Raw genomic sequence first — 22,627 nt, 5'->3', positions numbered from 1 at the left:
GCAGGATAACCAACTTGACCAAAACTGCCTCACCATGCATATAAATGACTACCTAAAGCTCTGCATGCCCTTTCAGTTAAGTTATTATATCAGAGCTATCAGAGCTGCTATACAGAAGACATGTAGGCACATTTGCAAGTAATAATGTTAGAATTTTGTTTTTCTCCAAATTCCGCATGTTCATTTGTCTGTTTTGAAAAACATCTCTTGGCATCTCACTGTCGCACTACAGGACATTTTTGGTTACACACATAATTTCAGTGATGCCAGTAATACCCTTGTTTCAAGCAGAGACGCCTTCTATCAGGCAGATTATGGAACGTCTGCGTGGGTTTGCGGTGTGTTTGAAGCACACAGCTCCACAGGTGATTTCTAGCTCAACACTAGATAGATCATACATACTGTGCGAACATTTTGGGTGCTTTGTCTGTTTACACCAGATAGGTAGATCAGGTAGTCTCCACAGACCCTGATCATTACGTATTTAGTAGCCTAGAGTTACATAAAGAGAGTGAAAGCAAAAGAAACAGCCTCAGTCTGCAGAATTCTTATTTACTTATTTATAATTACTTTATGCTTGCTTCATACTTATATAAATACTTATTTTTGTGACATTGTGATACAGGTTGTGAATCTGAAAACACCAAACATATTCTTCTTCTTTTTCCTCAGCTTTGTCCAGAGACAACATAAGTTTCCACCTGAGAGTGCTGATCATCACATGTTCCCATTATGTGTGCGTGTGTGTATATGTGTGTGTAATTTTGGCGCCGTTAAGACAAGTGTGTTTGTGCATGTGACACTATCGAAGCAGTGTAATTGCGTGAGATCGCTTTAGTAAGTGTTTTTTTTACCAAAAGGATTGTTTGGCTTGGCACCGATACAGATACGTATGTGTAGACTAATCACTCAGCCAGGCGATCAGTGGGCATATCCTGGCATTGTCCCGTTGAGTGTGTTTGATGGTGTCAGTCTGCAGGCTCCAAGTTGTGGACAGAAAGGCATTCTTTCCCTCTTGTCTGAACCTGGCAAGGGGAGTGGACTTAAGAGAAAGCCTATGAAAGTTGGGTTGGGTTCAGTCTTTGCTATAAAACTGAGCTTCCAGTGGGGCTGAAATTCTTCTTAGTTTAGCCAATGCTTGACCATCACATTACTTTATAATGTCCGGACTCTGCGAGGTCTTAACGTCGTGATTTGGGATAGTGTCTGCTGTTTCTGGAGTCTGGAACCATGGAGGTATGAGTACTTGGAGTTTATAGAAGTAAAAAAAAGGGGTTTTGAAGCAGGCCTAACATCGCACACAAAATAACACGATCTTTGTACATCAGACAATAAAGATATTAGTTTAAGCTGTGATGAAAATGAAAGCATATATGTTTATGTGTTCCAGGACTACATAAAGAGATATTTGCGAGGAATTTGGGTTTTCCTGCAGCTGACCTGTGAGTATTATATTGGAGAATATCCAGTTTCGTTTCTATCTTTACACCCAAAAAGTGACATATGTTACGTGCTTCATATGAAATCTCTTATAATTCTTCTTCAGCACACATCGGCATATCTGTGTACTCTGTTTGTGTGTGTTCAGCTTGTCTAGCGAGCATGACAGGGAGATGCAGTCTGTTTGGACGGCACCACGTTCACACATTCGATGGCGTTTTGTATGACTTTCCTGGAGACTGCAGCTACCTTCTGGCTGGGGACTGCAACCACCACTCCTTCACACTGCTGGGTGAGTCACGCTCAAATTCAATAAAGAGATTCAGAAAAAGATTTGAATTTTAATAGTGTGCCAGGCTTATCTTGTGTAGTTTAGTGTGTAATGCCTCGTTGATGCAATATGTTGGCTTTTGGAAACTGTTTACAAGTCATCTTCACTTTTAATTTTCTGTCTTATTTGGCGAAGTCTGCCATGGTGGTGGTACAAAGTAGTAACAGTGTGTTCAAAATGTGCTTTGGATCTGCAGGCGACTTTCAAAATGGCAAAAAAACTGGAGTCACGCTATTTTTGGGGGATGTCTTTGAGTTGCACCTTTCTGTAGACGGACGGCTCTCACAAGGAGAAAAAAGGTAGCACACTAGCGCTGTCATTCAGCATTAAGTTTGTGTGTATAAATATTGAAAGCTCCTCGCTATTTTGCTTCTGCAGGAGCTTGATTTATGCCGTCTTTTTTTTCTAGGCTGTCACTGCCCTATGCATCTCACTCTGTGTTTGTGGGCTCAGAGCTCGGCTTTTACAAGCTCTGGAGTGAGGAGTTTGGCTTCACTGTCACCATTGATAATGCTGCCAACATCGCCTTGACCCTGACCAAACGCCATGCAAACCACACCTGCGGGCTCTGTGGCAACTTCAACTCTATGACTGCCGATGAATATACTGCTCAGGAAGGTATGTGCGTGCTATACAGCCCACAAGATGCAACTGTGAGAAGAGTGAAACTAGGGAGAGTTTATTATTACTGGAATAGAGGAAACGATTTGAGTCACCAGCACTCAGCAACAGGAAGAGGAACAACCGAGTACAGGAAAAGATAACAAAGTAAAAGAAAGCAAAAAACACAGTTGTGGTAGGATGAGATTAAGAACAAATCTGTCAACTTGTTTGTCTCTCTGTCTGTGCGTGCCTGTGTATTTTTCAGGATTCCTAACAGAGGACACTTATGACTTTGCAAATTCGTGGGCAGTGAAGGGAGCTGATCAGTCCTGTCAGCGTGTGTCAAATCCATCAAAATCCTGTAACACAACAAAAGAAACTTCCACGGTGAGAGGGTAGTTAACACAAATGCACATGTTTAGATAGTAGGCGTGTCATGATATCTGATGTGTAGACACAAGTCATTAAATAAAAGCTTTGTACATTTCTCCTCACAATAAAAAAGGTATTTTACAGTGGTTCACTTCCTAACAAAGCACCTGATATTTCTTTGTGTGTATTATGCTCTAATTTGTCTTTGTTTCTTTTACTGTTAATATGCAATAGGTTATATTTTTTTGCACACACAGAAACTCATAAAGATTTGTAAATAAACATTTTTCTTTACAAACATATAATGTATATTTTAAAATCAGGTGGGTTTTGGAGTTAAAGTGCCAACTATAACCCCCATTGTCTTTGGTTGATGTCCAAATACATATTATTAGTCTCATTTACTATTCTATCTCTACTTTTAACTTTTATTCGACAAAGGTATAAATTGTGCTTAAATGTCTCATATTGTATCAGATCTCTGACTTAGGATTTTAGAAAGACTTGGCATTTTTAATACATCTGTTCTTTTTTATAAAGGCATTTTGGCTTTCATACACAGGATTAAGGTTCAATATGCTCAAATGGGGACGACAGCCCAGTCTCTTTAAAAAAAAAACGAACAGCTGGTAAGCGGACAGATCTGACAGGTGTGATTGCAACTCTGTAGCCTGTGCAGTCTTTGTGGGTGAGCAGACACGAAATAAAAACAGTTGGATTTTGAAAGAACATTTTGCACATGTGAAACACCCACATGTGAGAAAACTGTACAAATTTCATGTTAGTGTGAAACCATAGGATCCTATCAGCATCTCCTTCAGTTCACTACAAAACTGATGAATATGTATTCTTTCACTTTTATTCAAAATCTCAGTTTCTATCATTATGATATTGCCATTTTCACAATTTTCACCCACCAGATGTTAATCCACTCTTCCTCTTTTTTTGGCATTTAACATATTTTCTGATGAAGTTTCAGACATGGTTTCTATTCCCCATTTATTCAGCTGCACAGGTTGTTAGACCTAAAAAGAGGCAAACAACTTATTTTCTGCCTGTTTGTGCTTATGTGTAGATTTTGTCCAGCTGCAGCGTGTTGCAGACCTCTAGTGTGTTTCTCCACTGCGCCCACTTGGTCTCTCCCGAACCATTCCTGCTGCTGTGTCAGGAGGAGGCCTGTCACTGTGATCAGACAGGGCCCGAAGATTGTTACTGTCCAATCCTGCTGGAGTATGCTCGCACATGCCACGCTCATGGGATACTTCTTCGCGGCTGGTCGCAGGAAAGCCAGTGCTGTGAGTTTATTAGTTTATTAGTTCTATAAAATTAACAGCAGGTTCTAACATGACATGCATTATTTATATATGCTTTTCTTTTGTGTAAAGTCCCCAAATGTCCAATTGGCATGCAGTACAGTGAATGCACCAAGTCTTGCTCTACAACCTGCCATAGCCTCAACATCCAGGAGGTCTGCAAGGAAGAGTGTGTTGATGGCTGCACGTGTCCTGGTAACCCCTCGCTCACGATATCTCTCTCCTGTCTCCGTCTTACTGTTTCTAGTAGTAACATGGCATGCATGTGTGTTTCAGCTGGCAAGGTTTTGGATGGTAATCGCTGTGTTGAGGTATCCCAGTGTTCCTGTGCGCACATGGGAAAACATTTCCCACCAGGAGCCACGGTCTCTCAGGACTGCAACACCTGGTGAGAAAGCAGTGCAGGCGCAAATACACAGAAATAGTTACATAGAAAATATGCTTCCTTCAAACAAATGTCTCTTTTGTGCAGTGTGTGTCGTCACGGTTCATGGGAATGCACCAATGAAGGCTGTCCTGGTGAGAGAGATGAACAATAATACACACTCACTAATACTTTCGTTTGGGAAATATAATCCTCATTTCTGATGTCATATCCTTGTTGTTGGTGTGTAGGTGAATGCTTGGTTGTTGGCCAGTCTCACTTCAAGAGCTTTGACAACAAGTTCTTCACTTTTGCTGGCCACTGCCAGTATCTGCTGGCAAAGGACTGCTCACAAAATGAGTTTTCTATCATAATTGAAAATGTACAGGTAAAAGTGAGCTTTGGTTTTCAATGCAAAATATAATATAAATTTGGAATTTGGAATTTGTTCTTGCACTAACTACACAATTACACAAAGAATGACCCTGTTAGCGTTCTGTCACTCCCGTGTTGCCGGCTTTTCATCATTTACAGCATTTAGGTTGCTTTTTATCTTTCAGTGCGCTGATGATCAGGATGCTGTGTGCACACGCTCAGTGACTCTCAGTCTGCCCTCTCTGGAGGACATGACAGTCAAGCTGAAGCATGGAGGAATTGTTTCTGTCAACAGCATGAACATCCAGACCCCAATGCATAACGGTATGCTACTTTAAAGTGCATTTAAATGACCTTTTATGCATATAAGTTAAGTAAATATACCTGTAAGATGGTTATCCATATATGAGAGAAGCACTCTGACAGATTTCAGAATGGCAACACATTAGCTCTAACAGCACAGCTCTGCTGAGTACTTGCGTGAGTCGTTCATTAATATTAACTGATTTTAACCAGGCAGTTTTCTACGTGTGTCATTTGACAGGCCGTTTACATATCCAGAGATCTGTTCAGTCTTCAGTACGTGTAAAGTTTGGTGAGGACTTTCGTCTGGACTGGGATGGGCGGGGCCGTGTGCTTTTAAAGGTTAAAGAAGTTGTATATCTTAAAGATGTTTCCTTTCAATAACCCCTGTATGAAAAGATGGGGAAAAAACTATCTTGAATTCTGTCTGCCTCCACAGCTGGGTCCACAATGGGCGGGCCGGACCTGTGGACTGTGTGGTAACTACAATGGTAACCAAGGTGATGATTTTTTGACTGGTTCTGGGCTGGTTGAGGCTAGTCCTCACTCTTTTGGCCAGGCTTGGAGGATCAATGGAGACTGTGAATCCACTCAGAAATTTGAAACTGATCCATGTGCCGTTAATCCGAAAAGAGGTATATAAACCCACACAGACAGACATCACTCCAGTAATGACTTAACACTAATCTTACGATACCTCGATACCAGTGCGCTTTGCAGAAGAGGCGTGTGCAGTGATGATGTCAGACGTGTTCAGTCCGTGCCACTTTCTGGTGAATCCCGGTCCGTTCCAGCAGTTCTGTCGTTATGATGTGTGTGCGTGTGGGGACGGTGAGGAGTGCCTCTGCTCGGCTTTGTCCGCCTATGCAGCTGCCTGCTCAGCAAGAGGAGTGCTGCTCAACTGGAGGTCTCCTTCGCTCTGTGGTAACTTTTAGATTGGACCTATTTACAGTTGATCACTCACTCACTCACACACACACACACACACACACACACACACACACACACACACACACACACACACACACACTCTCTCTCTCTCTCTCTCTCTTTCTGGCTCTTTCTGTGGTTTATTTAGAATCATTTTGTATGCATTTTTATTTATAGATCATTTCATTTTCTGTAATATTTTTAGATAATTTTACAAGCATGTCCTCTGCAGGATCTATGGTTTTCATTTATGTGTATGTTAGGGTCACCCTAAAATCTTGAGACTTTTGTGAATTTGAAGACTGCTTTGGATTACTGTCTTATTGTAGACATCATGTTTTTTTTTAAAGTTTTGGTTTCTTGACTGAATTTGCGGAATTTTACTGGAAACTATTCTTCCTCTTCCTGTGCCACTGTCTGCTACAGCAAGCAGAATATATCCTCCCCCATGTTGGCAAAATGTTTCTTTCCTCAAATGGTGCCATTTCTTTCTCCTGATATATTTTTGTGGTTATTATGATTATTTAAGAACTAAATATGACATTGTTTTTCACCACTAAGTTTCAGATTTTTGTGGATTACGTGAGAGTGCTATTTATTTTCTGATAATGTTTCCATTCAGACCCGGTTTGTGCATTAGTGCTGCACAGTTCAATAGTGCAATATCTCTAATGGGTTAGTGAGAATAAATGACTAATCCTCCCTGATATGGTGTTCACAGCTCTGGAGTGCACAGGAGGACAGGTGTATGAGGCATGTGGGAGTGTGTGTGACCGGACTTGTGGTTCTCTGTCTGGCGCTGAGGCTGGCTGTGAGGGGGAGAGGGTGTGTGAGGAGGGCTGTTTCTGTCCCACTGGGAAGTACCTGAGTTCCTCAGGTGAATGTGTGACGGCTGACCAGTGCACCTGCCTGCATGATGGACAGCTCTACCAGCCTGATGATGTCTATGCAGATCACAACAGTATTTGGTCAGTGACTATGCATGCTTATGCAGAACTTTAAACTCTAAACAGCTGCTGTGGTTTACTGTTTTATCATTTTTGCCATCTTGTCTTTGCTTATGAGTGCAGCTACTGTGAGAAGGGCTCCATGCGGTGTAGCTCCACTGAAACGTCTTCATTGCTCTCTGACCTCTTCTATGATGATGACCCAGCACCATCCAGAGGTATAACTGAGTGTTTCAGTTCCCGAACCTTTTTCATGATAATGGCTAGTAAAAAACAAGCAGTTCTCATTAATAGTTCTCATTTGACAGTTGAACCCTGAACAACTTGATCAGTGTGTCTCGGGCAAATGTTTGATTTTTGTCATGAAGCTTGCTTGATTGTTTTTTTTTTTTTTTAATTAATTCGTTTTTTTATGTATCCAGAGCGTCGGTCAACACAGTGCCCTCCGCCGCTCATTCGCGCAGAGTGTAATGCAGGAGAAAAGGGTCTGGAGTGTGCAAGAACCTGCCAAAATCTGGATCTGCCTTGTGTCAGTCTTGCTTGCATCCCAGGCTGCCTCTGTCCACCTGGCACTGTAGGTGGTTTGTTATGTTGTGTGCATGCTGTAAGTAACAAAGTGAACATATAAAGTGATTTGATTGATTAATCAAGCTGATTTCAGGTGCGTCACCGCAGAGAATGCATTACACCGGAGCAGTGTCCCTGTTACCATAACAACAGGCCATATGCAACAGGACAGACCATCTCTGTGGATTGCAACACCTGGTAAAATGCTTGTTAATATATTTGTCCATTAAAGGAAATACCTCTACTGTGTTTGCTTAGCAGGTGTCCTGTTTTGCAGTGTGTGCAAGAACAGAAAGTGGCAATGCACGGAGAAAGTGTGTGATGGTGTGTGCCGCACCGTGGGGGAAGGGCATTACATCACTTTTGATGGCTTAAAGTACTCTTTCCCTGGCTTCTGCCAGTATGTCCTAGTCCAGGTAAGAGACTGAGAAGGACTTCCAAAAAGGGCGCCAAAGTGAACTGCAGACTATGAAGTACATGCACTCTTTGTTAATCAGGTCCTGTCCTATCTTTCTCTACTTGCACATATCAATAGGATATGTGTAGTGGGGAAGACGGTTCCTTTAGGGTGCTGGTGGAAAACGAGGCCTGTGGAATTGTGGGACACCGCTGTGCAAAAGCTGTCACAATCTTCTACCAGGGAGGGTTAATAATAATGCAGCATGGAGAGGTAACACACAAACATTCATTTATACTGATTCACATCAACACATGCAACTTATTAAGTGATTTGTTGTATTAGTGCAAAGTCCAAATGGATTTATAATCTTGTAACATGTGAAAAAGTGTAAAACTTGAAATAATGTCTTTACTCTCGAGAGAGGCTATTAACCAAATATGTTGTTAACGTTAACTTACTTGAATATTTATCTAAAGACTGATATTCATTCATTCACAAAATTCATTCTAGATGTTTGGCTTTTAAACATTATATTTATAATTTAGGCATTTCAACAGTACAATTATTAGTGGAGGCTGTGTCATGGTCCTGGGCAATGTTGGCCCAGTATTCTTAGTTTTCGTGTGTTTTGTATTTTGTTCTTTATTTATGCCTTGGTTCCTAGGTTGTTCTGTTAAGATTACCCCCTGTGTGCCCCTCTGTGTATCTGTGAACCCTCGTTTCCCCTCCTTGTGTTTTATTCCATGTTTTCCCCAGCCCGTTATGTCTGTGCTCTCTCTCTCTTGAACCTCTGTGTACTTCCTGTTTTACTTTGACAGTCTATCGTCAGTATGTGTCATGTTGCGTCCCCCTCAGTTCAGTGTCGCGTTCTCCGTCATGACTGTGTTCCCCTCCGTGTGTCTCCTCGTGAGTCAGTTCCTTTATGACTTCCCAGTTTAGGTTCATATTATTTTGTATCGCCTTCATCTTCTGTCAGCAATAAAGCTGTATTTTGAGTTCAGTCCTGTTTTCCCGTGAGTTTGCGTTTGGGTCCTCATCCTGCCTGCACACAGCCTAATCATGACAGGCTGTGGCTCAAGAGGTACAGCAGGTCATCTACAAATCGGAAGACTGGTGATTTGAGCTCTGGCTGCTCCAGTATATATGTATACAGTATACAAAGCACTTAAACACCAAAAAACAAGGTGCTTGTGTGAATGAGACATGTTGTCTAAAGACCCTTGAGGGCTCAAGTACAGTAGAAACATGCAGTTTGATGCAAAACCACAAACTGCCTTGTATATTTCAGCAGTTAGATTCAACTAAAAGTTTTTTTAGTGTAATGTAAAGCAGGACACAAGTACATTTATAACTTGTGTCCTGCTTTACTCAGACACTCTGCAAACGAACTTAGTCAAGTTGTAAGCTTTTGAGACTTGACCTCTCAGTATCCCAAATGCACCTGTAATGATGACCTTTCTGTCTTTCAGGTGAAGATGAAGAGGCCGGTGCCGCAGGGCTCACAGGTGGAGATTGTCCGATCTGGTCACTTTTACACTCTGCAGCTGGGGAAACACATTTCCCTCAGCTGGGATATGGGAACCCGCCTCCTGGTTCACATCTCACCTGAATACAGGGTACTGATGTATTATGACTAATTGTGACCGCTTGAATCTTTTTCATTTTAGTCATAATATAAAATATTAAATATTATTGCGTGTAGGGTCGGGTGTGCGGCTTGTGTGGTAACTTTGATGGGAATGTAAACAACGACTTGATGAGCAGTAACCACCAGCTAGAGGTGGATTCTTCACACTTTGGGAACTCCTGGAAGGTCATTCCCAGCTGTGCTGATCTCACAAAGGTAAAGTCTAGACTTAAAGGGCTGGCTTGCTGAATGGAAAAATGTATATTTTCTCTCTACTCATAACTAATGTTAGGAAAATCTGCTGATGTTTTGTGTGTCTAAAAGAAAAAATATGTCACTATCAGTAGCTTAAAAATCCTATATCGGATGATTTCTAATATTTAGATCTATCTCTGAGCATTGTACTTCACCAGGACTGTTTGTGGGCTTACAGGGCGGAAAATTAGATTTCTTTCATTGTCAGCGTTATTCATTATATCCCACCGAGAAACATTAAAAATATATTTAGATCACAGTGACTGATCTACTTGAAAATCTCTGCAGGCAACCAACTCACAGTAGTGTAAAACTAAAATGAATCATTCGCATACATTTTTTATGTTATTACAATGAAATCAAGTATGGTGACGATTGCAGTTCTTTGCATATATTTCAGTAGTGCACTGGCACAGAATAGATAGAGACATTCTACAAGAAAATTCACAAAGAGATAAACTATGTCGCACCAATTTGCTGTTTTTATTTTATGTGTGTAGATACCTGCTCCTTGCACCGACAACATTGTCAAACTGGTAACAGTGGAGCAGTCGTGCCGTATCCTCACTGGTTCCCTCTTTAAAGAATGCAACAGTCAGGTGAGCAATTACAGGCAAACTTTAACTGATCAAGTGAGATGCTTTGGGTTTATACTCTTTACCCTCTACCTTTGCCTGTGTGTCTGTAGGTGGATGCAGAGCCTTATGTAGAGATGTGTGTGGAGGCAGCATGCTCGTGCCCATCAGTGGGTGACTGCCAGTGTTTCTGTGATGTTATTGCCGCCTATGCACAGGCTTGCTCAGAGAGTGGTGTATTCGTCAACTGGAGATCAAATGATCTTTGCCGTGAGTATGAAGAATTCATTATGATATAAAAAACACAAGTCATAACTGCTTGACCAAACTAACAAAAATAATTGAAGTCCCATCTAGTCGCATCTAGTTTTTTGTGCTAAAAGTCATGATTTTACTCAGAATATCAGAATGCAGATTGCACATTTTTATCAGTAGTCTAATATCACAATTATTATAAAGTTATCTTTATAATAATAAAGTTATTTTTTTGTAGCTAAGTGAAATGACTGAAAAGTGCATGCTACAATGTTCTGATTCCTTAGCACTGAGCTGTGAGGAGCTGAATCCTAGAATCCCAGGTGTAGGGGAGGAGTTATGTCAGTGGAGATACAATACCTGTGGTCCTGCCTGTCCAGTCACCTGCCAACATCCAGATCCCCTCCAGTGTTCGCTCAGATGTGTGGAAGGCTGCCATGCCTACTGCCCTCCAGGTATCAACAAACACTAAATGAATGCTTTCAGGATTTATATATCGCACGAATATATTGTGGGGATTTTTACACTGACTTTGATGTTCTTAGGACAACTCCTGGATGAGGTGGCCATGCGATGTGTTGAACCCTCTCATTGTCAGGTGTGTATGCATGAGGGTCAAAGAATCTCCCATGGGAACAAGGTCATCCTGAATCACAATGACCCCGACCAGTGCAGGATATGGTAATACTTCATCACAACATTTCCTTATGAGTTTGAATATTTCGGTTTTCTGCTTCTCACCAGGCTTGGCTTACATAGAACCGAGGTTACCCTGGTAACCAAATGTTTGGTGATGAATGCTTTGCAATTATATTTCATGATGCTTTGTTGTTTCTTTACTATAGTCATTGTGACAAAAACACATTAAGCTGTGAAGCGTGTGCCTCCTCCACCATGTTCACAACTCCCACACCGACGCCCACCTATGGCACCTTCACAACAATTCCCTTCACCACGTTGATGCCTGAGGGCACGTGTGACCGTGCCATGGACCTAGCATTCTTACTGGATGGATCAGAAGCTCTGACTGAAGATGAATTTGAGGCTGCAAAACAGTTCATACTTGGGGTGGTTGAACGATTCCGCATGGGCTCAGCTCACACTCGAGCAACAGTGCTACTCTACCACTCTGGAGTCAAAACATATGATCTGCAGGTAGTTAAACACTGCACGCACGTGTGACTCAGCAAGTGGGTATTTTTGCACAAAATATGGAATATCTGCAAAATCTGTCTGTAAGGAGTTTAATTTTGGTGTGTTCATGAGTTTTGGTTGCGTTGATACAGAAACATGTGATACACATGTTTGTGTTGGTGTTCTAACTATCAGTAATTCATGTTTGAGTAAAATAAGAATGAAAAAGATTTTAAAGTGTTATTTCTGCTGTAATCAATCCAGTCAGAGTTAATACACTAAAAAAACATAAATTTGTATATACAGCCTTCTAAATTCAGCAAAAAAGTGGAAACTAAAATGCAACAGGAAGCAAGTGGATGCATTGAATAATGCTGATGACTAATCAAGCTTGGTAAAAAGCAGCTTTTTTGGCTCACTGAAACAGATTCATAGTAAAAGTCTACATGTGAATACTTGATCTACTATTTTTCCTCCCTCTCTTATGCCTCTAGGTTCAGAAGTGGATATTTAAGAAGACTGTGCGTGAGCTTCATTACACAGGAGGAGATGCCGCTTTCATGGATGAGGCCGTCAAATATCTGGCTATCAACATCTATGACAAGAACAAGCGTGAGAATGCCGGCCGCATTGCCATTATCTTGGCTGCTAGTCCCAACCCTCGCCCTATCCGTTCCATTGTAAAGATGCTCCGAAAGAAGGCCATCACCACCCTGACAGTGGCACTGGGTCCTGGGGTAGATATGTCACAAATTACTGAAATCTCCAAGGCCAATCCTGATAACAGGGCCTATGTGCTGAGCAGCACAGGTGAGCTGCCTGATCGGCTGCTGGAGCTGACAGATTACCTCTGCACCTTAGGAATGGAGCCCGAGGTGGTGAAACCTCCAGCACCAAAGACCACAGTGGGTAAACCTCAAAAGACCACGACCACCACTTCCCCAGTTCTTCATCTGGAGACAAAACCCACACGGCGCCTCCCCAACACTCCTGAAGCTACAGCACCGTCTGGCCTATCGCCCACTACCACATCGCCATCTGTTCTTTCTCCAACCAAAGATGTAACATTTATCATAGAAGGCTCTGATGCTGTTGGTGAAATAAACTTTAACAAGTCGCTCCTCTTCCTGGAGGAAGTTATCACAAAACTGACAGAGGAGGAGGAGTTGATTCGCATCACTGTGATCCAATACTCAGTGACAGTCACTGTGGAGATCAGTCGGTGGGAGATAAGGCAGCACAGAACCCGCCTGCTGGAACGCCTGAGGGAGGTTCGTTGGAGGGGTGGTAGTAAGACAAACACTGGAGCAGCTATCACTACCACTTTTCAAGAAATGGCTACGGTCCAGCCTTCTCTTCGTCCAACCCCACCTCAGCTGGTTTTCCTTGTGACAGAAAACCCACCAACTGACACAGTAACGCGCCCACCATCTACCAGCGTCCAGACTCATGTGTATCCCATTGGTGTTGGACCAAAGATACAAGAAATGGACTTGATTCAGTTCAGTTTTCCTCAGCGTCCATTAATGGTGGAGGACTACAGCCATCTGTCTAGCGTGGTCCACCGCATAGTCAACATCACACGCACCACAGTCAGACCCCGCTCACCAACACTGCCACCACTAGTTGTCCCAACACATGCCAGCTTGCCAGTCTCAGGTACCATAACAGAAATGTTTATTCTCATCAAACAGTCCTCAGGGATTTCTTAGTCTATATTAACTTGGAGTCTTATATTTGCACAGTGCCGTGTAAGAAGCCTCTGGATGTGCTGTTCCTGCTGAAGTCTGGAGGGCAGCTTGAGGACATGAAGACATTTGTTAAAGCTTTTATCAGTAATGCTGACATAGGTAGGTGTGATGCAGCTCTTATATGCAGATTTTTCTCACTGGTGTGTTGTTTTTAATTTAGTTTGCAATCACTGTTTTTAGCAGGGGTTTTTTCTTCAGAAATGCAGCATGTTTAAGGGCCAAATAGGCTCTAAGAAAAATATTGAAGTATGTCTTTTTCCCCAACTGATATTTACCAGATTTCCATGAGAACAATACAGTTACTAAATTGCTTTAGTTTATTCGTGTTAGATCAAATCATATATATATTTTTTAGCATTATTGACCTTGAAAGAACAATATTACTCATGTTTAAATTATTAAAGAAGCACCTTTCTACAGTGAGTTCTGTGTTTGTATGTGTGCAGGGCTCAGTGGCACTCTTGTGAGTGTTGTGCAGTATGGAGACACCAACACAGCAGAATTCCTATGGAGTGATCAACAGAGCAAATCAGACCTCCTGAGGATGGTGGAGAGAATTACTACAAGGACTCCTGCAGCCCCTAAACTAGGTAAAGGAGCTTGCTTAAACTAATATGCACACATATTTAGACAGATGCACAATCACATGCAGTCATTTTTCTCACTTTTTGCAGGGTCTGCATTGAGATTTGCTGTGCAGACATCAATCTCACCAATCAGTGGTGGAAGAGTTGGTGTAGCCAAGGCTGTGGTGATGCTGGTGATGGACAAATCAACTGATGATGTCGGGGAAGCAGCTAATGAGGCACTGGCAGCAGGTAATTAAATCATCATTAACACACTGGATACCTCAGTAAAAACTTCAGTTGGTATGTTTCCATCCTTCATCTTCCTCTGTTATAGCTGCGGTGTAGCTTCACTGATAAGATTGTCTTCCCTCAGGTGTATCAGTGTTCCCAATTGGGATTGGACCAGACTATGACAAGAGTGAACTTGGAGTGCTTGGTCGCCAGGGCAACCAAGACAACACTCTCCATCTGAACAGCATGGATCAGTTACTGATGTTGCTGACTCTGGACAGGAGTTACACAGAGAGAATCTGCAGAGGTGCTTACAGGCAGAGACACATACATTAAATCTTCATTACATAGCGATGATAGAAATTGACAGTAATGGAAATGTTATGTGCTCTGTTATATATATATTTTATTTATTTTAAAATTGTATGTATTTTTTTAGCTGGTCCACCAGGAGTGTGTGTTGATGATAATGGAAATGAGAGAAAGGTGAGTACTGTCTGCTAGATACAACATTAATGTAACCTTTTACAAGATTTACTTTTAGCAAATTGTGCATCTTTCCCCAAATGCCTTAGCCTGGTGAGTCATGGCTGCTGGAGGATGGCTGTCACTCCCTCCTCTGCCACCCCAGTGGGGCGGTGACAGTACAGAATCACAAAGTCAGCTGTGACAGATTGGAGCCTCCAGCCTGCAGAAACAACATGCCACCTGTTAAAGTCCAGGAGACTTGCAACTGCCACTGGGAATGCCCTTGTACGTACATCCAAAGGATCCAATAGCCTCTTAGGTCTAGTCCATCTATATAAAGTGTGGACTATTTGTGTACTTGCTGTTAACAATGAATGCTGGGAGCTAACATTCCTTTCTATTTATACTAAGTGTTAATAGAGCACAAGATTCTGGCTCCTGTACAAACACATGTTTTCCCTCCTGCCTCAAATGTATTGACAGGCATGTGTATGGGCAGCTCCACCAACCATGTAGTGAGGTTTGATGGCCTGGCACTTAGGCTGGATGGGGAGGGTTTGTGCTCCTATACACTTCTCACTGTCAGCAGAGGCTCCAGTGAAGGGTCAGAGGTCAAACTCCACACTGGACCTTGCCAAGACTCGGCAAACTACCACCAAGTCTGCATGAAAGCCATGGAGGTGATCCATGGCTCATATAGGGTGCTGCTGAAGGATGACATGACGGTAAGATATATGATATATGTTATGTTTAAGAAGTCTGCATTAACTGTAAGGATTTGCTCATTTATTTTGCATATGTTTATTTGAGCAGGCCATGATTGGAGAGGAAGAGCTTGCACTGCCGTGGCGGCACTCTGGCATTGAGCTGGTGCGTTATGGCGGAGTGATGCTGCAGCTGAAATCGGATCATGGCTACGTTCTGAGTTTCACACCTCAGAGCAATGAGTTTACCATCACATTACTCAGCTCCACTACGACGGGGCACACTGCTGGACTTTGCGGTAACTTATATTAAGAGCCCACATTTGTCAAATATATGACAAAAGTCAGCATGTCTCACCCAGTGGCTTTCTGTATTTGTCTTTTTATTCTGATAATTGCCCCAAATATTGTTTTATCAGGTGGCTGTGGGGAGGAGAAGTTGAATGTCCTTTCTTTACGCAATGGCACCTCGACCACCGACCAACCAGCTTTCATCTTAGACTGGACTGTAGCTGTAGAGCACGGTGTGTGCCTGCCAAGACGAAGGGCGGTGTGTGCATCTGGAGCGGCGATGGGATGTCAAGCTCTACGTTCCGAGGTGTTCGAACCATGCCATGCATATATTCCCGTTCAGGTTTTCCTCACCAAGTGTGAAGAGCAGGCATGTGAGGAGTCAGATGTGTGCGAGCTCATTTCAGCCTATGCACGCCTCTGTAGACAAAGAGGTGTGTGTGTGGACTGGAGGAGCCCTCACCTCTGCCGTGAGTAATTTTCTGATTTGCAGACGAGTTTATCTTCTACTCCAGTGAAAACATTTTAACACCTGAGCCTAGATCTAAACTTAACACTGTTCTGTGTTGCAGCGTTACAGTGCCCGAGTTCCATGGAGTATGATGCATGTCGGACAGGTTGCGTGCAGGACTGTGGTAGCATACAGTCATTGCCAGGCGACTGGTCGGTTGCTAGGAGTAACGAGTCATCCTGTATGGACACGCCGACTGAAGGCTGTTTCTGTGCTGAAGGCACAGTTTTGAATCAGGGACGGTGTATACCGCCAGAAGCATGTGGACAGTGTGTTGACCATCATGGGCACACATACACGGTGAGGCACAAAACAAGAAAAGTGTGACTGAATCTGCTAGGAAGCAGTGACGCAAAATCAAGTTCTTAGTTAAAATAAATAAACACATATGCTGTTGGAATACTATCAGGCAAACACTTAGAGAACAGGTTAGAGACTAAAATGTGATTTGATTGCCCTCTAGTGTTTATTTCTAATATGACCAACTTCACAACACGAGCCTGGTTTTGTCTGTGTTTGTACAGTATATGCAGAGTTGGGTACCAGAAGAGAACCCATGTTTGATTTGCATGTGTTTGGATCAGCAACGGATCAACTGCACTGACCGGCCCTGCAACGATGTCAGAAGTCAGAAACCCTTCTTTTGCTCCTCATTATGCTCTTTGCGTCTGCTTTTGTAGTGTTACTAAAGAAGAAGAAGAAAAACTGCCATCTTTTTTAAATTAATCATGTGTATCTGTTTGTAGCTCCAGTGTGTGGACCTTGTGAGGTCCTCAGAAAGAAGACAGAGTCCAAGTGCTGCCCAGAGTATGAGTGTGGTATGTAAAAAAGGATAGTCTCTATTTGCAACAAGGAGCAGCTTTACTATACTGTGTGGTCAGTCACTCAGTGTAGTTATTAAATTATTATGGTCCAAATAGCTCAACTTTAACTCCTAATAACTAATAACATAGTTATTCCTAATTCATTCCCCAGTATCTATCCTCATTTTTTTATACTTTGTTGGATAGTGTTACCAAATGTATATCATGTGTCCAACTTGCAACACACTGAGCCATGCTGTCACTTTCCAGTTTGTGATCTAGTGAGCTGTTACCTGCCTGAGGTTCCCCGCTGTGAGGACGGTCAGACTGTGGTCCTGAAAAACCCCGGGGAATGTCAGCCTATACACGAGTGTGGTAAGTCATTAATACATTCTCTATGATGCTCCGGCCCCACGGGTAAACACACACATAGTCATGAAACAGAGCGCATGTTGACACAGCCGTATTCACCTCTTTTTCTGTCTCAGTGTGCAAAAAGGAAGAGTGTCCTCTTCAAGCTCCCCCCAATTGTACACCACATCGCCATCTGTCGGTGAGAAAGACAAAGTGCTGCGACGTGTTTGAATGTGACTGCAGCTGCCAAAACTCCACCCACACCTGTCCCACTGGGTTCATCACGTCCTCCACTACCAACGATTGTGGGTGCACAGAAACCAACTGCCTGCCAGACAAGGTGAGTGTATTTTTGGATTCAAATCTGAGTGCAATATGTTTGTTGTTTGTCCTGCAAGCTTTATGTCCTCTGTGTCTCTAGGTGTGTGTGGTTGGTGGAGTGGTTCACTCAGTGGGGAGTGAATGGGAGCAAGGTTGTGAGAAGTGCATCTGCACCGAGCTGCAGGACAAAGACACGTCTCTCCATGTTGCACAGTGCAAACCGCCTGTTTGTGACCGGGCCTGTCCTCTGGTGAGATTCACAGAGACACCAAAGACGCATATTTAGCTTGTGCTTCTAAAGTGATACATTCCTATATATATTTAATATGTATTTCAGGGCTCAACATACACTTCATCAGAAGGAGAGTGCTGTGGAAAGTGCACACCAACCAGCTGTGTGGAGTCAGGGGGAGAGATGCGAGGGGACACACTTATCAGTGGAAAGCTTAGACAAGTATGTGTGTGTAGAAATCAGACATGCCTGAAGGATATGTGCAAATAATTATTGCTGCATAATTATGAATCTCAAAGTGTTTGAGTCAGTGAGGGACAAGAAGTCACTCAGCAAACTGCTCTCCATCACTGACAACCCATTGCACCAACTCCAGTCCACTAGAGAGCCAGCAGAGCTCCTTCTCCACCGGACTTATTAAAGCCGACTGCCATAAAGAATGCTTCAGGAAATCCATCCTGCTATTCTCTATAAAGCCGTACAACATGTCTCCTTTTTGTACCACTATCAAACCTAGTGTACATGTTATTCATTAATGCTACAATGGCTTGCAAAAGTATTCGGCCCCCTTGAACTTTTCCACATTTTGTCACATCACAGCCACAAACATGAATCAATTTAAAAAAAAAAAAAAAAAAGGAATTCCACGTGAAAGACCAATACAAAGTGGTGTACACGTGAGAAGTGGAACGAAAATCATACATGATTCCAAACATTTTTTTACAAATAAATAACTGCAAAGTGGGGTGTGCGTAATTATTCAGCCCCCTGAGTCAATACTTTTGCTGCAATTACAGCTGCCAGTCTTTTAGGGTATGTCTCTACCAGCTTTGCACATGTAGCAACTGAAATCCTTGCCCATTCTTCTTCGCAAAACAGCTCCAGCTCCAGCTCAGTCAGATTAGATGGACAGTGTTTGTGAACAGCAGGTTTCAGATCTTGCCACAGATTCTCGATTGGATTTAGATCTGGACTTTGACTGGGCCATTCTAACACATGGATATGTTTTGTTTTAAACCATTCCATTGTTGCCCTGGCTTTATGTTTAGGGTCGTTGTCCTGCTGGAAGGTGAACCTCCGCCCCAGTCTCAAGTCTTTTGCAGACTCCAAGAGGTTTTCTTCCAAGATTGCCCTGTATTTGGCTCCATCCATCTTCCCATCAACTCTGACCAGCTTCCCTGTCCCTGCTGAAGAGAAGCACCCCCAGAGCATGATGCTGCCACCACCATATTTGACAGTGGGGATGGTGTGTTCAGAGTGATGTTAGTTTTCCGCCACACATGGCGTTTTGCATTTTGGCCAAAAAGTTCCATTTTGGTCTCATCTGACCAGAGCACCTTCTTCCACATGTTTGCTGTGTCCCCCACATGGCTTGTGGCAAACTGCAAACGAGACTTCTTATGGTTTTCTGTTAACAATGGCTTTCTTCTTGCCACTCTTCCATAAAGGCCAACTTTGTGCAGTGCACGACTAATAGCTATCCTATGGACAGATTCCCCCACCTGAGCTGTAGAGCTCTGCAGCTCGTCCAGAGTCACCATGGGCCTCTTGGCTGCATTTCTGATCAGCGCTCTCCTTGTTCGGCCTGTGAGTTTAGGTGGACGGCCTTGTCTTGGTAGGTTTACAGGTGTGCCATACTCCCTCCATTTCTGAATGATCGCTTGAACAGTGCTCCGTGGGATGATCAAGGCTTGGGAAATCTTTTTGTAGCCTAAGCCTGCTTTAAATTTCTCAATAACTTTATCCCTGACCTGTCTGATGTGTTCTTTGGACTTCATGGTGTTGTTGCTCCCAATATCCTCTTAGACAACCTCTGAGGCCGTCACAGAGCAGCTGTATTTGTACTGACATTAGATTACACACAGGTGCACTCTGTTTAGTCATTAGCACTCATCAGGCAATATCTATGGGCAACTGACTGCACCCAGACCAAAGGGGGCTGAATAATTACGCACACCCCACTTTTCAGTTATTTATTTGTAAAAAAATGTTTGGAATCATGTATAATTTTCGTTCCACTTCTCATGTGTACACCACTTTGTGTTGGTCTTTCACGTGGAATTCCAATAAAATAGATTCATGTTTGTGGCTGTAATGTGACAAAATGTGGATAAGTTCATACTTTTGCAAGCCATTGTATTTGGAGTATTTGCCCTACTGCAAAAAAATAAGTCTTTTTTTTTGTCGTTTCTTTCACTTTATTTTTTATTGTCTTATTTTTTCACTGCTGCATATAAATTTATTACTACCTCACATAAGAAGGCATTCATCTTTCTATCGATCTAATTCTCATCTCTGTGTCGTCTTTAGGTGGGTGACAGATGGAAGTCTCCAGATAATAAATGTGTCTTACATCAGTGCATAAAAGTCAGAGATGAGGTGTTCATCTCTGCTTCAAATGTCAGCTGCTCGATTACGGATACTCCATCCTGCCCACTGGGGACTGAGTTACGCTGTGACACCGAGGACTGCTGCCCCCGCTGCCACTGTGGTAAACACACATACACACATAGACTTACTCAGAAGGCACACAGACAATCCAGTGCACCGGGTTAGGAAACTGCCCTTTAGCTCGCAAGCGATGCATGAATCATCAAGCTTGCATTCATCTAACTTTCCCTTCAGTCAAATCATCCACACAGTGTTTTCATAACAACTTGCAGTTGCAGTTTATGTCCAACAGATGACTCTGGTGTCATCCCAGAGATTGTTATCCTGATCTGACCTTACACAAACTGGGGATTGAATTACTTTTTAACAAACGACTGTGGAAATTATTTGTGCTTTTCTCTCTGCAGCTCCTGTGAACGCCTGTGTTCTCAACCACACGCTGATAGGGGTAAGTCATTCAGAGAAGTAGTAGCTGCCTTGGTATAAAAAAAGACATTTGGAAATGATGTTTTATTTTGATATACTGTATATGTGTTTGTACAGGCAGGGGAGCAGCTGATGGTTGATGCGTGTACACGCTGTCAGTGTAGGATAGTGGATGGTCCAATCAGGAAATATGAACTGTCCTGCAGGAAAACAAGCTGTCCCTCTTGCCCCATGGTAGCCATCCTCAAATTATTTTGTCTGTTTTAACTCTTGTCATTTCTCATCCTCATCATAACCGATTAATACAATCACAAATCCACATTCCTTAATTGTCTGTTCGCATTCCTTCCCTGCTCATCATTAAACTGTAGCCACATCATCTTTCCATGATTCACTTTATTCACAAAGGTAAATAAGATGTTTTTTATTTAGAAAACAAAATCCAGGTATCTTATGTCTTTGTATTTGCAGTAGTAAACTCCCAATGTCTTTTTACATTAATGGACACTTAAAACTAACCTCCACATTTTTAGGGGTACACTCTGGAGAAGGAGGAAGGTACTTGCTGTGGTCGATGTGCTCCCACCGCCTGCTTCGTTCAACAACCAGATGGAAAACTCATCAGTGTGAAAGTAAGTCCTATGCAAACAAGATGATACCACGCTACAACTTCTGTTGTCTATTCTATGCAGTGCTATAGCTTATAATACTCTTTCATGCCAGTCGTACTGTTCGTGGCTACATACTGTAAGAATGAATCGTGTTCTTTCAGGTCAATACGACGAGCGAGAATGGTTGCACCTCATATACATGTGGTCTGAATAGTGAAGGAAATCTTGTGCTGCAGACCAAAGTGACAGCCTGCCCGTCTTTTAATCGCCAAGCTTGCTTAGACCAAGGGGTAAAGCTCTCATTGAGCGCACAGTATTCCCTTATCTATACCTTTTCTCCCAGGAATGTATGATAACATTGTCTCTCCTGTTTTTACTTTCCCAGGGAAAAGTCAGTCAAATTGGAACAACCTGCTGTGAGACGTGTGAGTTGAACTGTTCCCTTTGCAAGAGCAGTAAATTATCTTTTTTTTTTAATTATTTGGATCTTAACAATAGTGTGTGTGTGTGTGTGTGTGTGTGTGTGTGTGTGTGTGTGTGTGTGTGTGTGTGTGTGTGTGTGTGTGTGTAAAGGTACAGAGCCAGAGTGCCGAAAGACAGTGGGAAGGCTCGACTACATCAAGGTGGATGACTGCCAATCAGAGCACCAGATAGACCTGTACTACTGTGAGGTAAGATACACAGACACACACACACGCACACACATTTAAGAATGATTAAATCTTTTCCCCTGTAGGATTAACCTGCAAATTTGAGTGAAATCGTAACACTGTCCCTCACCATCCTGTCCTTTCTGTCTCCCTGTTGTTATGTGTACCCTTCCATCTGTCTGTCTTTCTGTCTGTCAGGGCAAATGTCGCAGTAAGTCCATGTACTCCCTGCAGAGGGCTGCTGTGGAGCAGGAGTGCGTTTGCTGTGCTGCGGTAGAGACAGAGCCTCTCAACGTTCCTGTCATGTGTGCCAATGGCACTCGTAGCCACCACACAATTCTGTCTGTAACCAAATGCGACTGTCTGTCCAGACACTGCACCTAGAGAGTGGAAGAAAAAGAATAGAAGACAGAGATTATAAAGGTTGATGCTTTGTGTTTATCCAAGAAAATGTAGCAGTATTAAAAAAAACTACCTTGACAAATAGCAATAAAACAAACTTACCTGTTTCTGTAAGCATCAC

General features: G+C 42.7%; 1 protein-coding gene across 1 annotated transcript; it reads left to right on the top strand.

Moving 5' to 3' along the window:
• The first annotated feature begins 1,101 nt into the window (after window positions 1–1,101).
• Window positions 1,102–22,613, top strand: vwf (von Willebrand factor). The gene is made up of 53 exons (XM_026176029.1): window positions 1,102–1,236; window positions 1,391–1,442; window positions 1,589–1,732; window positions 1,968–2,070; window positions 2,181–2,389; window positions 2,640–2,761; window positions 3,822–4,041; window positions 4,132–4,254; window positions 4,336–4,447; window positions 4,532–4,578; window positions 4,675–4,811; window positions 4,984–5,122; window positions 5,343–5,443; window positions 5,541–5,736; window positions 5,810–6,025; window positions 6,753–6,999; window positions 7,102–7,196; window positions 7,401–7,552; window positions 7,640–7,743; window positions 7,823–7,961; window positions 8,081–8,215; window positions 9,415–9,561; window positions 9,648–9,788; window positions 10,328–10,426; window positions 10,516–10,672; window positions 10,945–11,112; window positions 11,203–11,338; window positions 11,503–11,812; window positions 12,286–13,450; window positions 13,537–13,641; window positions 13,989–14,132; window positions 14,217–14,360; window positions 14,485–14,649; window positions 14,782–14,828; window positions 14,918–15,095; window positions 15,294–15,535; window positions 15,624–15,813; window positions 15,934–16,275; window positions 16,378–16,616; window positions 16,841–16,943; window positions 17,063–17,134; window positions 17,390–17,494; window positions 17,608–17,813; window positions 17,895–18,044; window positions 18,132–18,248; window positions 20,337–20,517; window positions 20,825–20,865; window positions 20,961–21,077; window positions 21,377–21,475; window positions 21,616–21,744; window positions 21,840–21,879; window positions 22,028–22,125; window positions 22,303–22,613. Exons 1-53 carry the CDS (start codon window positions 1,231–1,233, stop codon window positions 22,486–22,488), a joined length of 8,562 nt encoding a protein of 2,853 aa, XP_026031814.1. The 5' UTR covers window positions 1,102–1,230; the 3' UTR covers window positions 22,489–22,613.
• Window positions 22,614–22,627: the final 14 nt, after the last annotated feature.

Source organism: Astatotilapia calliptera, chromosome 7 (genome assembly GCF_900246225.1).
Source record: "Astatotilapia calliptera chromosome 7, fAstCal1.2, whole genome shotgun sequence".
In the NCBI taxonomy this organism is placed as follows: Eukaryota; Metazoa; Chordata; class Actinopteri; order Cichliformes; family Cichlidae; genus Astatotilapia; species Astatotilapia calliptera.
Note: the sequence above shows the minus strand (reverse complement) of the source record. Positions and strands in the feature narration are given on the sequence as shown.